We start from the raw sequence: 16390 nt of genomic DNA on the forward strand, positions 1-16390 counted from the left end.
AAAGAAAATTTTGTCAGTCATGATAAAATTCACGTTTATCATGACAGAGATATTGATCGGAAGTAAATAATTATTTTTTTCTTTATTTTGATTATATAATCAATGTATTTATTTGATTGTAATAGAAAAGTTGATAAAAATTCGAAAATCTGAAATAATAAACATATATGGTAGCGATAATTGAACACAAATATCGGTTAAATTAACCTCGGATAACCGGTGAGAGGTCGGTTATCACAACAATGCTTTACTGCAGAAAAGCACCATAAATATAAATCCAATAATTATTCCCGATTCCCGCACACAGCCGACGACGGCATATCAAATCCCGTGCGGCTGCTCTTTTTTTTTTTCTACCGTCGCCGGGAGGAGAAAGGAAGAATTTGTGTCCCACGGGTCGGCGAGGGCGGCACCATTTCTATTCATCGTGGAAAATAAAGCCGGTCTCGATCGCGAGTTCCGATAACCATGAATATTTTATCTGCATAATATTTCTGGCACCCATCGGCGCGCTTTTTTCGTCGCGCTCGCGTACGTTGTACACGACACACGTCGATCCCCTTGCCGTCTGACGAGACGACGGCGGCAATAATGCGCGTCGCATCCAGGAACCGTATCGGTGCCAGTGTATAATGCGTCTGCGGCGTGCAAATCGCGGATCTCCCCACACCTGAATTCGCGCTTTCACGCGACCTGGAAAAGGGCGGCACGATCTCGCGGATCGCGCGCACCAGGGGCTTTTGTACGGATCGCCGCGTGGATTAACAGGCATCACGGATCGCCGCGGAATGGACCGTGCATAGAGTCAGGATGCTGTTATGATGCGTGTAATGGGTAATGTTGCGTGCCGAAAGTAATGTTTGTCGCGAAACGCTGTTAATAGATGCGTCGGGCTGGCCCCCGTATGTCGTATTACGATTTTATTGCGCGAGCGCGATGTCACGCTGCGTACATCGCTCGACGGTTGTTGCGCTGGAATATTTCACGTCGCGATCTGTTAAATTGTATAATTGTCGCCACATTAATTAGAAGAATAAAAAACAGCAGTATATCTAAATACACGGAGTGAATTTGTTCTTAAAATTTGTCCTGAAAATGTTATAGTAGTTATACAACAGCATTGCATTTCGAGGAATTTTATTTTTTTTTATTCATTAATATCTACTACACATATTTCATATTTTAACACAGTAAAATATAAATATGTTCAATTACTACTTTTATTAAACTGCATTATAATTAAATTTCAATGATTTTAAAATATGTTGAATAGCATATGATTCTTTGTTAAATAGAATAAATTTCAAATAGATTAATATACAATATTTTATATAAATTTTATAATACAGCATGATATTTTTAATTTAACTTATGTCCATTTTCACCAATGTAGATTAACTCGGTTTAATTTACTCTTTATCTTTTTCTAGTTTTAAAAATGATAAAAAGATAAACAATAAGTTCAACTGAGGTTAAAGTTAATTTACATTAGTGCACGAAAAGAACAGTTTTATTGCAGCACTAAAAATTTAATTAAATAAAAAAATAATTTTATGTTGGGTTATCAAAATAATTATGTAGAACGCCCAAACATAATAATATTGCTGCAAACAGTTTTCAAATTTTAGTAACCAAGTTAAACATCCGATATAATTTTTTAAATTGTTCAACATAATTATTTTCAGATCTGTATTTTAACAAAATTATTTGTTCCGTGTGAAAATAAACATTAGTTGTTTATTAGAATTTTATCAAGACATTATGATAATTAATCAACTGTTTATATTATAAAACACAATTTATAACGCAATTTATCAATAGAAGAAAGTGATGTAGTTCGTATAGCAAGAGACTCATGATTCAAAGGCTTCAAATCCTAAACTTTTTTTTCAAAATTCGTGATACATATAACATTAAATACACAGTCATGTAAAGACAAATTTCGTATAAGGTAATATACATATCGGAAGAAAATTTTCTTTTTATTTGTAAAATTTTTGCTTTAAAACATTTGACAATGTTGCATGGTAATTTTTATATAAGCAGTTTATAAAATGTCTCGTGTACATTTCCAAAATTCTCATCGTTACTCATAATATTTGATAGATTGATAGATTGCTAACTTACCTCAAGCTCATTACCCCATCTAGTACAATTTGTAGCGAATTTTGCAGTAAAATGTAACGAACAATCTTCTCGCTGTACAAGCAATGCAACAAGATAGTAGGTAATATCGTCTTCCTAAAGAATAAATACGATGGAAATAAGGAGCTAATTAATTTGCTTACCACGATGAGACAAGTGGGACGTAGAGCAACAGGGAAGTTATGTATTATTAAAAAGTGTGCCAGACCCTGAAAAGAAGTTAACAAAATGTTGAGATACATAAAGACACCTTTCTCGCGGTCGAGAAAATGGGTGAACTGTAGAAATTTAAATTTACCCACGTACGGAAGCTTCGCGCAAAGCTCGAGTGGTTCGTTTAATAAAATAATTTTCCTACGTGCAGGAAATACCTCGCGCGTCCTTCCTCTTTCGCGCGCACGTCCCAAGAGCGTAAGACGTGAAATCCGTGTTCTGTTTGCCGCCGTATGATTAGAAGGGGAGAGCGCTATTCAACGCAATGGATCGCAAATTCTGTGTGCATTCGTGGTTAGCGGCGTGCAACGCTGGCCGGGGACGATCGATCGCGGGAGATATGCACGCTCGGATGCTGCGCTTTTGCGCGGGTCGCGCCGATGAACCGCCTGCGAATTCCCCGCGCGCGTGATACGCGGCGTTACTACGTTGTTGCCTGATAAACGGAGTTCACTGTGTGCAGATTTCGGCCCTTAACCCTTTAACACTGCTTGCCTCGATTTGACGAGCCGTCCGTTATGAGCGATTTATATGATTAAGCGAGACACAACGCGAAATTCATCGTTGATTGCCGCGCGTTCATCACCGCTAACAAAATATTTTTGATCCTGCGTTCTCACGGCGCTCTTGCATCGTTAGTTTAGCAGTATTATCCTCGTTAACAACGATAACAAATAAGTCAAATTATGCGTGTTATTTCCGCTTGCCGTAATAATAAAATTGTATAATTTGTATTAATTTGAATTATAAAAAAATAATTTTTGCATTTCTAAATAACTTTGAGTTAAAATAATAAATTAAATATTTGAGTCATGAAAAGTAGCAAATTTGATAAAGATTAGTATTATGAAAGTATTATCAAATTGAAGACTACCAAGACGTAGATTATTAAAATTAAAAAGATATATTTAAATTACTATTTATCGTGAAATTAATTATGCAAGATTATAAATTAATATTTCACGGATAATTGCACACGAATACTTGGGCAATCTTGAAATACCATGATGTGGAATAATAATACATCCATGCACCGTTTTCCCATTGTACTTGGTGGTAAACAGCCAAGTTTGCGTAGCTAATTACGATTGCATATACTGATCCCATTCACATTCGAACTAGTAACATCTGTATGTTTCAAATGAAGGGTTTGATTTGAATTGAGACATACGGCAAATCTCTCGATTTATTATAAATGGTCGAAATGTAAAGTCTACGAAAATTTTCCTGCATTGCTCCATTATATAAAAATTTTATTTTTTCCGTTGTAGAAAAAATTGATCTACTACTTTGTCTTTTGATTATATTTCTTAAATGAAAACTAAAAAGACGTTAAATTTTGAAAATATAAATACAAACTAGAAAATCTTTTATTAGAGGGTATAGCAAATTTTATAATACTGTTTCGTATTTTGCAATATTAACGTTTTTCCATAATATAATAAAAAATAATGGCAAAATTTGGACGCGGAGGAATTAATTATGACGTAAATTGATACAATGTAATAAAATATATTTTTATGTATGTTATTTTGTAATTTATTTTATTAAACAAATTTTATAAAATTAAAAAATTAGAGCTTAACGTTATGAAATAAAAGCAGTTTAAAGAGAGAAAAAACTAAACAGTTTATTTAAAAAATAGACAATCTATCAGAACTTGAATATATAAAAGTTATTTGCCAAATGTACACTGACATAAATTGTCATGGTGTATACAACAGAAATATATATTGATTTACCTTGCAGTGATGTTATATTTAAAACCACATTATCAGAAAAATTAAAAAAGAAAAAAATATAAGCAAAATAATTCTAGAAAACTGTGAACATGATCTAATATTGTCAATAATATACTCCCTATTGTTTAAAATATGCAATTTGCAAAAGAAAACCGTGTAAATTTTAATTTCCCTTTTGAAGAATTTATTTCATAATAGATTTTATACGTAAAAAAGCTATGTATTATATGGATTTTTACTTATATATTTGTCTAGCAAAGCAAATCGTATTTTTATTAATAAAAATATAGTGCAATATTTAATTTTTGAAAAAGAAGGCAATGTATTTTATGAGGCCTGTCTATGTCGGTTTTATATAGCCACTTTTCTCTACACGTATCTATTCGTAAAATTGTATTTCAACCTTAATCGAGTTACTCGTCTCAGTTACTGGAATGTCTCGGGGAGCGTAGTCATTTTGGGAAAATACAGTCAGAGTAACACACGTTTCGACAATCCGCGTTAATCCATGCAACGCGCTATCGCTTACAACGCTTAACCCTTTACTTCCTCCGTATTTCCCCTTACAATATTAACACGATTTGCTATATCACATTTCGGCGCCGCGGTGCCTACAATGCGGGCTCCGCGCACACGTTAGATTATCGAGTTCCCCTGCACACTCGGCGTATCTTCGTGTGAGCTCCAAATTCACGAGGGGCAAGTGCTTTGCACCACCACAACATCACGCGTCGCAACGAGGACGGCAATTGGCCCCTCCACCCTCACAGATTTCACTCGCTAGCACTTACATATACTCACACGCGCTCGCCTCGACAGACGACAATTCACGACGATGATCATCGTGGGCTACACACACTGACGGAACGTCTCGAGTGGATCGTCTCCATGGGTCGCACCACGCGCGGCTAGTGCGGCTCACGCACCCACAGTGCGTGCGACTGTTTGTCACGCGTGTGGCCGATACGCGTGTGCGCGCGTTATACGTCGCCGTAGTCGTATTCGTCGGCTTACCTAAGTTTATTGTTAGAGGGACCGCGTAGCACACTGTAGACGGAGCTTCAGGATTTAGTGCGTCTCGCAGCCCGGTCTGGGTATCACGTATGTCGGCTCCGATCTATCTTGATTATTCTGTGATGATGTGGAGAAATATCTCGGTAATAACGCGTGAAAGCAAGTGCAAGTGCAAATTAAGGTTATTCACAAAATGTCACTTTAATTCATTTTCGATTATTGTTGCATTAATAAATGTTTGATTTTAATTCGAATAACTTGAATAAAGCAAGTCAAAATCGTAAAAAGATAAAATAATGATAATATTATACAAAATAATTACATATTACATAATTTGATAAATATAAAACAGACATCTGAAATTTTATTTTACAAATTTTTATGTAATAAATTATTTGTTTAATGTTATTGATATTATTAAATAAAACGTTCTTACAATCATACGATTAATTGATAAAAATATAAAAAGAAATAACGAGGATAGAGTATTACACGGTGCGATGGCCATATATTTCTACGACGTCAATTAAATCCGAAATAACAAAATTACAACACGGCCTACATTTTAAAATACGTAAAGAAGAGGAGCTGGACCAGAATACCAGAAGCAAATAAAATAAAAGTCACCAGCCAGCCACGCATAGCTTCGACCTGTTTACACAGATACCACAATCTGCCCCCATTTTCCGTACATCCCTCCGTCACAAACCTGGAAATCAAGCGGAACGCAATAGCGAGATTCCGCGGACATCGCACCATCGCATCGGAGAACCGCCCGCTCCATCGGATGGCGGTGGTGCGGCGGAGTGAGGTAGTGAAAAACGAGAAATTAGGATTTCGAGGACAGCGAAGTGCTTGGAACACGAAAAACCAATTGCACGGGTACTCAAGAGGGGCTGGTAGATAGTCGAAAGCGCGATAGCTCGATGAGAGTCCGAGGACGGTGAAGATAGACACATTGTTTACTCCAAAAATAGTGTTTTTATAAAACTGTCAGGCAAATTGCTGCGTGTGTGAAGCGTGGCGCTTAAAAATTTCGTGATATTTTAATAATCATTTGATCAAAAGCGCGAAAAAATAATAGATAATTTTATTAATGAAGCAAATTAAATGGATTAGGCTTTAAAATAACACAAGAGCTGACTACAAGCAATTCAAAGTTCAAGATCGAGCTAAATTAAATTGACAAACTATTAATATCACTTTTTATTTTCCGTATCGGATTATCTCTTCCACGCACTTTGTTTTTCGTTGAATTTAAGAGAAAAGTGAATATGTAGCATGTAGTCTGTTAATTTACTTTATTCCACGCAATTTTTTATTTCACAACGAGAATGTCAATACATCTCGATAGGAACGTTAAATTTGCAACAGCGTGTCACGATTTCAACAAAAATTGAAAATTCAAAATATCTACGAAAGAAAACGCGCATATGCGAAACCTGGTTCGATGGAAATTTCGATTCTGCAAAGTGAAATAGATAAACCTATGTCTTCTACAATAGCGACCCATCAAGCCACAAAATTGTGCCGCGAAGGACAATACGGCGAACGGATGGCGAAAGTCTCGTCCTTTCGAAGAAAAGGTTCATTCGTACCGCCGATGCTAAAATTATTCCATTGGAGCCGCCTGCGAGCCTTTTTTCGTCACCGTGTTCGCCGGCTCGCGACATTTTAATGTCATTTCAAGTTCAGCTCTTCCGAAGTTAATACATTCTTAAACACACTCGACAGCTCCGTATCCATTTCTGTCACAATTACGGTCCGCGCCTATTTCACTTTCTCTCTCTCTCAACTCCAAAATCCTAATTAACTTTGGTAATTACGTATGCGGGATGGAAGGGCTTTACACACTCCGTTACGTCGGTGATGAGGACGAGAAGAGAAGAGAAAGGTTGACATCGCGCGTTCTTGGGAACGAATTCGGTATAAATAACGCGCGTGTCGTATAAGATTCACAAAGTTTCACAATTTTTTATCAATTTAATGTTTTTGTGAAAGCTAGTCTTAAACTTGAAGCTAAAAAATGTACTTTTAATAAAAAATAAAAAAAAAACGAGATTAAGATTAAATAAATTATATTTTAAGAAACGAAAGGTTTGTTTTTGATGTTTGATACAAAATTCGCACTTAGCTTAAGACATACAAATTAAAAGTAGAAACAAAAAATATTAATTTTTTTTATTCATCAAAGTCATCTCTCTCGAGAACCAAAGGATTAATTTTAATTTTATACTTTCAATTTATTCTTGCAAGATCAGTTACTTTGCTTTCAACGACTGTATTATAATCTACGTGTTACATTTTCAACTTATATTCTAACTTAAAACCCATTCTCTTAATCCTTAAAAAAAATTTCGTTTTACTTATCTACGTTGCATTTTCACGAAAATTATTTTTTGACGTTATTTTTTTCTCCCCTTCCTTTTCATTTGTGCACGAGTCTTCTGCTCGACGATGTCATATAAGTGCTTGAATTTTAATTCGTTCCGTCCAGAAAATTTCGTTATTCCCAGCGTACTCGTACGCTGCATGTCGTACATTCACGCCATGTTATCATGTGCGCACACGTGTGTACGCCATACACAAACGCATTTTATGTGTTCCCAGTTTTATATCTCACCGGTACACCTGCGTGCAATACACTCGGTCGCTATCTGCAGCCCGCATCTCACTCCTCCGCCCGTTCCCCATCAAGCTCCGTAGCTTAACAAGGGCATTAATTAATAATACCTCCCAGGGATAATTTGTGCCTGCCGTCTTGCATCAGCATTGTCATTGTTCGCGAAGTCGACGTCTAACCCTTTGTGTTTACATCGCGATGCATCTTAAAACTAACCCTGCGCATATATACATATGTACACTGACTCGCGCTGACGCTTTTTGGACGCGACTCTAGGAATTTACGAGAAATAATGAAAATATAAATGCTAAATATAGAAAACTCAATTCTTTTTAAAGTTAGTCTTTACATGTAATTTGAAGAATGTCTTAATTGATCTCAGAATTGGATATTATTTTTTGGACAGTAATCATAAAATCGAGATATTTGAAAAAATATTATGATGGTCTTTCAGAATTATAGATTTCACAAACACATGTATGACATTTACAGATTTCATTTCGGTACGAGATAGCCAGAACTAGATTAGGTGCAGCGGTCGTGCTCGTTTACAACTAGAAATATTATTTTTACAGCTTGATGTTATTTTGTTAGAGTCATTTCATTAATTTGCGATGTAAACTTTCAAGTTATACACAGATATGTAAAATCCGCAATGGGATTTATGATTTTTATTTTTAGCTTGCTGTTTCGGAAACATGATTCTAGTTCAATGTAAACATATTTGTAACAATATTGTGAGAAATAAAATATGTAGTTGTAGAATATAAAAAATAATTTGTTATATATTTCTGAAAATCTATTTTTAGAGCTGTTATTCAATTTATTGCAACAGCAATTTTTGCTGTTATTGATTTATAATAAAAATAAATTAGATCAATTAACAATATCAAATTTTATAATTTTTTTTTGCAATTATGTTCTGATTGTTTTTTCAGATCCTTTGTTTTTTTATCGAAAGAACTTTGCACTAGCTATATAGAAAATTAAGTTTTGATGAAATAAATTGATTTTTGCACGTGTAGCTTATAATCTTGTGAACAAAACATGTCATGAATATGAGATTTAATAACCAACAGTTTTCGATACATCTATTGATGTATCAGAGGTGTAAAACTTGTGCAAAAGTACAAAGCTTTGATATGTTCTGGAAATCCTTTGAAATATGTGCTTCATTCAATCATTTTTTTAATTAATTTGGAAGGAGATATTATTGATACAGAAAGTAATTTATTTGATGTTTCTCTAGGCATCGACGACATAAATGTAGTAGGGGCAGATCACCTGTACTTCGATTAAGTTTGTGAACTCTTCCAGATATATTTGGTTTTACATGAATGTTTTATATATAAAGTAAGATTGATAAATGATGTAAAAGATATAACATCAGTAAAAAAAATATTGTAACATTAATTGACGATACTGTACATTATAAAGAACGAGCTGTACACCTTTGATAAATCATAGTTTAAAAACAATCCACTATTAACCTGATATCGATGACATCTTTTATTTACCAGATTATAAGCTACATTACATGTGAAAATCAATTTAATTTACCGGAATCCAATTTTCCATGCAATTAGTGCAGTGTTTTTCATTCATATAATTTTCGTTATTGTTTTATGAACTGATATAAACTGATATGAACTGATTGAAAGCAAAATTAATAAGGCAGCCGAAAATCAATAGTAATATGTTTATTTTGACGTGTCTACAAATAACATTATTCCATCATTCAGATTTCTCGTGCCATATTGGATTCGTCATTTTATACGCGCTTCACGGTTCCTCGTAACACATCCCTCGTAAAATCACGAGGCGTGATATTTTCAAACCGGAATGCTTTTTATGACTGCGTGTGCCTGAATTTTCTGTTAAAATGGTCGAAATTAATCGTAACACGTTCAAGTGTCGCAAGCTCGTAGCGGAATAACATATTTAACGTTTTCATCGACAACAGATTCGATCATTTCATCGAAATTCAAATAATTTTCCACGAAGTCGAACATTTTTATTTTAGCTTAACGTCGGAAGTATTTCATCTTTGAATTTTTTGTTGCCTACACATGTGGATATGGAATACATTATTTATAAGCCATTTTTCAAAGCATGAAGACAAGTTCGATAAAAATTTAAAATGAAAATTTTATTTTGCAAATTTCATATCTACATATATTCATGGAAGATGCGAAGACAGTAACGTTTACTATGCACAAAATAATTCCATCATGACATTTTATTAGTCTGTTCGACACTTTTAATTAAACTAATTAAAGATGGATCTTGTTAGGTCACAGTTGGAATTTTTGCTGATTTTTTGTATGATTTTATATACGTTTTTAAATTATTTAAAACTGCGCGCCGAATAAATTTTTAGAGACGTGCTTTACTGGTCGAATTGGTTAAAGCTGGGTATACATTTAATGAACGAACACCGAACGAACAGCAAATTCGAACGTTCGTTGTCATTATTTAGTAGATGTATACGCTAAAGCGAATGCGAATGGAACGTTCGATTTGCGTTCGGCTCGATTCATTCATGAGGCGGTACATCAAAGAGAATTCGTGCGCGATATAAATATATTACGCTTATGGATATATTCGCATATGTTTGTTCGATGTTCGTTAGCTAAGTGTGTACTCAGCTTAAGACGTCTATCTTAGAGATGGAGAACCTGATCCAATTCCTGATTAAGATGTTATTTTTTGTAACACGTGTCTACAAATAACATTCAGATTTCTCATGCCATATTAGATTCGTGAAAATGTATATAAGATCACACTAAGACCTAATTATGACCGAATAAGGCTTATCTTTAATTAGGTGTGTTTTCACTTATCGATCTATGTTTCTTTATTGCTTTTAATTTAATTTTCGTCACAGTATTTCCTTCAGTGTACGCCGTGATAAATAATATTTCTTCGAAATCCGTCGGATACGCGAAGACACCTTTGAAGACGACGGTAACTGTAATAATGACATCACCGTGCCGGTATAATACAAAGCCCATCGGTGAATTAATTAATGGCAGTATGTCATTATGTGGATATGGTTTAATTTGAATCGTGATCGGTTTGATCTCGCATCGCGTAATCTCTGAGCTTTTTATACAGGAAATCAATGTCTTTAACTGGAAATGTGTGTTCATTAGCGGAAAATCGAGACTTTTAGATGAAAATTAACGAGGCTGTTTTGAAAGATAGTTAGAGGTGGAAACGCTCATCCACGATCCATCTGCCCCCAATTAACCTACATGCGGATAAAATTCAGCGGCGTCGTTACTGAACACCGAAATAGCTAAACATTTTAATTAAAGCTGAACAAAATTTTAATACTCACGGCAAATTTATTACTACGTCTGGAATTATTATGATCGTTATGGGATCGCTCGATCCTATTTTACGTTCAACATTATCGATTGCGAAAGGATTGAGGACATTACATTTCACAAAATTGAAATTGTTCTATGAACGAACAAATATCCAAACGCAATGTGTTATTTATTTATTAGATTAATTGAGCATTCGAATTCCAAGCGATTTGATTTACGTAGTAGAGGAAGGTTGTCGATATCGACATACTACTTTTTATTTTTAAATTAGATTTCTTAAACAAGAAGTGAAAATATATTGTTAGAGACATAAATACAAACTAAAAAAGTCTTCTATTAGATGATATAGCAATTTTTATAATACTGTTTTATAATACTGTTTTGTAATAATTAAGTTTTTCGTAAGATAAACAAAAATAAGTGTCTGACGAATAAGTACCAAAACCAAGTAGGCATTAATGTTACATTTTCTTTCACTTTTCCTTTCACATAGTCAATTGTACAGAATAATATTTATAAATTAATGTACGAGTATATAAGGATTTCTACAAGCTCTTTCACTTTGATATAAAACGTTTGTCGATTTATACAAACACTTTAGGGTAATTCCGGTATAAATGCCGCACTTATCGGAAACTCAATTTATCATGCGTTATTTAAATTGTTTAAAAGATAAATAAACTGTACCAATAAAAATTTTATACTATTTTATACCAAATATTAATTATACTAAATCCTTGCATTTTTGTTGTATATCGAAAAGGGAAATGGCCATTCATGAGTAGGACAATCAAATTAAGTAAAGAATGAAAGAGCTAAGCACTAGTATTTTGTTATACTCCAATCGTTTACGCTTATGTACCACGAAATAACTTCTAAGCTTTTTACATTCAATACAGAGAATAATCATTGATGCATTACGCGGGTCATAATGCATCACTGCGTTGCTCACAGCATTGACAAATTGATTCAACTCACAATGGTTTCGTTTATATTATAGTAAAAAGCTGAAATCACAATACAATACAAATATAACATAAAAGCATATAACAGAGCATTAGTAATAGAGTAGTTGCGAGCAAATTAATTCACTTTTATTATTATTTGTTTCTAATTACTGTGGCTTCTTCAAGACGCAACATATAGCGCGATAATATAAAGATTAAATTAAGTTACTAATTTAATAGATCTCATAATGATTTTTATTTTATTTTATATTTTATGATCTAATAATCAGTTTTATCGGTAGTGTGTCCGTTTATGCTATATTCCGATTTTATGTTTAAAACTGCATTTTAAGAAAAATAAGAAAGAGAAAATTATAAAACAGTTTTTGGACTACAAACATGTAAAATGATCTAATTGTCGGTTACGTATTCACTCTATTGTTTGAGCAACGTAATTTGCAAATAATAATCGTAAAAATATTATTTACGCAATTGAAGAATTTGTTTCTAGCTAAATTTGTTATATAGAAACAAACAACCAGCGGATATATAAATTATGAGTTTTAACTTCCTTAATTATCTAAACAGATCATATTTTTTGTCAGTATTAAAGTGCAATATTTAGTTTTGAAGAGATAAATGTTGTTAACAGACCTATGTCAGTATTTGCGACTTTCCTCTAGTATTATTCCCCTAGTATTATAATCTTATTACATGTAAATTTATTATCCATAAGAGAGCATTATGGTAAGGAGAGAGAGTGTGTGAATTACATTACGGAATAATGAACATAAGTAATATTACTAATTGTGACAAAGTTGCATTATAAATATCTTGTAATAAAAACAAATTTATGATCTTTACTAGAAACACACACACACACACACACACACATACATACATACAGAAACTACCAGCATCGAGCTGACTCATTCCATTTTATCTAAGTTAAACTTAGCCAATTCTTCTCACAAATTGAAAATATATTCTCGTCGTCTCCCTATCATGAAGAATGTAACCCGCGCGAGAACACTTTTTAATGAGACAAAAATTGCTCTTTCTTTCTCTCTTCCCTTTAATTAATTTTCAGTCATCATAAATTAATTTAATCATTTAAAACAGCGTTAAACATTTTATCGTGACTTGAAACGGACATAAAATCTTTAATATTTTGTGGTTTTATTCACGATGCACGTAACTTCCCTCTGAAGAATAAGTTTCTTTAAAAATTTTACAGATCTCTTGCCTCATCGTTACTTACATAATTATAAATAGAATAATTACACAATTACTCCACTGGGTGCTGTGAATTATTGCTATCCATTCGTAATGATGGCACGGCGCAGAAATTAAGATGGTCGTTTCACCGCCATTTAACTCCGTGCTGATCCATTTTATTGCGCGGAACGTGAATAATCGTGAAAATTAACTGCCAAAATTTATGACAAACGTAATGCATTTGCATGAGCGCGCGTATAATACATCGTATTCGAATCTTAGTATCAAACGCCAGGGGCATGCTGAAATCGTATAAACGGATACCATTTATCATGCTGCCAGGTCTTACTGCGCTAGCTGAGTGACAGCGCGTTAAATTTAGCATTAATGATGCGGTTCCAGGTACTATAGCGAGACGGAAGTTCGTTAATTAGTTATCGCGGCGAAAAGTGTACGGCAACTTGTGCTACATTCCATGCATCTCGTCGTCTCTCCATCGCACCGCGCCGATGAATTTCAATCTTCTATGGTGATAACGCCTGCTTCTCAAGTTCTGTCTCAATTCGCGAATTATATTTTGTGTATGTGCGCGTGTGAATGCTATACGCAAAATCTTTTGATTAACCATCAATTTCAGTTTGTCGAGTTGTCACAGTAAAATCAACGTTTATGCAGAGCACTGACCTTTCACGTTACGAACAAAAATAATATCTCTGTTAAAAAATTTTAGAATAGTGACATTTATTATATAGTCAATGAAATAATTTGAGAAAAATAGTGTTACGACTGAGCGAAAATCCAAGCGGAGATTACAATAATTAATTTGGAACATAGTTACGTCAGCTTAAAAGTTGCAGCTGTTTCATGCAGAAATTTGACGGTTCATTTTAACTGCGAGTGAAGCTAAAGACAAGTACGCGTAATTGTAAGTTACAATGTTAGAAAGAATAATATATCTATGTGTACCAGGAACACTTCGTTGAAGGTATATATAAGATTTTCTGGCAAATTGTCAAAGCATTTACTTTTCATCCTCAGATAAATTCAACTGCGAAACGTAATGAAGCAAAGGAAGCAAAAGATAAAGCAGAAAGATTTAATTATATACTTTTATATAATTTAAAAGACATAAATGCCTTGAAATAAATAAAGAAAGACAGGACTGATAAGACAATTATTTAAAAATATTTAAATGAAGTGATTTACGTATCACGAAATAAATTCGTTATTGAACACGGCAAATGTTTGCTACAACAGATTATGCTTATTGTTATTATAATTACGTCTAATTGCTTATTCTAAACGAGAATTCCAATATTAAAATATTATTGGAACGTTGTCACAAGGAAGAAACAATTTTCGTGCGTAAAATGAAACTAGTTTTGGTGATACAACGTTCAATCATCGAAATTTCGTCGAATACGTTTGCAAGTGAAATTTTGCTGTATAATACGAAATAAAAAATGTTACGATGAAACAATCCGTATTGTGAAAAAGGGAGGTTGTTTCAATGTGTGTCGTTCGCAAGTCATCCGCGCGCACAATGCAACTCGCCGCGCCCGATGCAATTGCATCCTATTAATGAATGTAGTTCGCATCCGCGGCACGCGCGTTAAGATCGTTACGAAATCTCGCGTCACGTGTGCGAGAACCGAAAGTGCAAGGAAGGAAGGAAGGAAGGAAGGAAGGAAGCGAGCACGTGAGGCATTATTAAACTTCTCGCGCTCTAATCCGAGTGTAACGCGCGTGGTTTACGTGGTCGGAACGAAAACTATGCGGCACGATGAGTGGGCCAAGAAGAATCGGTGGTGGCCTACCGAGCAGGAGAAAGCTGGACTGCTGCCAGAAGGTGCGTCAAGCTCGAGGAGTATTGCTGGTATACTTGAGCATCTGTGCATTGCTACCCAGCGCTATTTTCACCGGTGAGCACAATTTTCTTTTTTTTTATCACTGTCCGATTCCGCGATGACATGCGAGATATAGACGTGCGATTGTCTCTATTTTCGTCTAAGAAATCGCATAATGCGCACAGTTTGGAATTATTTAAGAAATTGCTAGTTTTTGTTGTGAAATGATACACTCAGGTACACTCGTAGTCCGTTCTTGTACTTAATATCGTCTTAAGTGCAATCTTGAGATATTATGAATCAATTTACAGAGTTGTAGCATCTTAAGATATTACTTAAGAGGATCTCTTAAGAGAAATAAGATGTGATTATGAATACTGGTCTCAGAGAAGAGAGTCGTACAGCAGTTATAAATTTGTGAACAAATAACATCTCAGCTATGTATTATAAAGTTGTAATAAAAATCCTAATAAGTTATATCAAAATAGTGATAATATAAACCATTTGTGGTAAATCGTTATATAATAAATATAAGTTAATAGAAAAGTAGTAATATAAATGCAAGTGATGGAAAAATTGAACGAACTGAGATTCTAGCTGGAGCTCTTTTGTTCTCATTCCTTGTAGAGCAATGTTAGATTATTTCTCCACAGTTGCTACGGTCGTACATTAAATTGGCTGTACGTAAACTGGAAAAATTATTTTATAACTTATTTGTATGAAGTCTATATAATTATGTACTTATTGTAGTAGGTACTATTATATTTCACTATAAATTAATAGTTGCACAACTATTGCGTGGTATTACCTATAAATTCTTTTTATACTTATTGCAACTAAGAAGCTTTATTTGCAATAATCATAAAATAGTTTCTTGTACATTCAATTCTACTTGTAAAACTTGTTGTCACTTTCGTAAAAATATAAAATTACGACTAGTGCTTATTTCTACCAACGCAGATTAACTTTGATCTCAGTTTAACTTACTCTTTATTTTTATTCTCTTTTAGTAAGAATTGGAAAAAGATACAGAGTAAGTTAAACTTAGATTAAAGTTAATTTACATTGGTAGAACCCGGCATAAATGATGTACATTTTATTTGTGTTTCAAGATATTAATTGCTAACTAAATATTTGATAGAAAATTCAACAAATGTTGTAAGTGAATATTCTTGGTTCACTTACCGCAAGAGAAAATCGATCGCTTCTCGTTAGAGAGTAACTCGCAAATCGCGCTATCACGTACCGTCGTCAACAGCGCCAGGCGTAACGACAATATGATTTCTGCGCGCGCGGACGCGGAGCG

At 34.1% G+C, this 16390-nt stretch overlaps 1 protein-coding gene across 5 annotated transcripts in view; it reads left to right on the forward strand.

Moving 5' to 3' along the window:
* The first annotated feature begins 4933 nt into the window (after window positions 1–4933).
* Window positions 4934–16390, forward strand: part of LOC105194636 (zwei Ig domain protein zig-8) — a 125015-nt gene continuing 113558 nt past the window's right edge. The window contains exons 1-3 of one of the 5 annotated variants that reach the window (XM_039454872.1): window positions 4934–5257; window positions 13875–14162; window positions 14276–15159. In XM_039454872.1, coding sequence (XP_039310806.1) covers window positions 15021–15159 — 139 coding nt within the window. In that variant the 5' untranslated portion in view covers window positions 4934–5257; window positions 13875–14162; window positions 14276–15020. Of the gene's footprint in view, window positions 5296–12340; window positions 14163–14275; window positions 15160–16390 lie in introns of those variants that run through there. The other 4 variants (XM_011159655.3, XM_039454871.1, XM_039454874.1 and 1 more) reach the window with 4 other exon arrangements.

This window comes from Solenopsis invicta, chromosome 11 (genome assembly GCF_016802725.1).
Source record: "Solenopsis invicta isolate M01_SB chromosome 11, UNIL_Sinv_3.0, whole genome shotgun sequence".
Taxonomy (NCBI): Eukaryota; Metazoa; Arthropoda; class Insecta; order Hymenoptera; family Formicidae; genus Solenopsis; species Solenopsis invicta.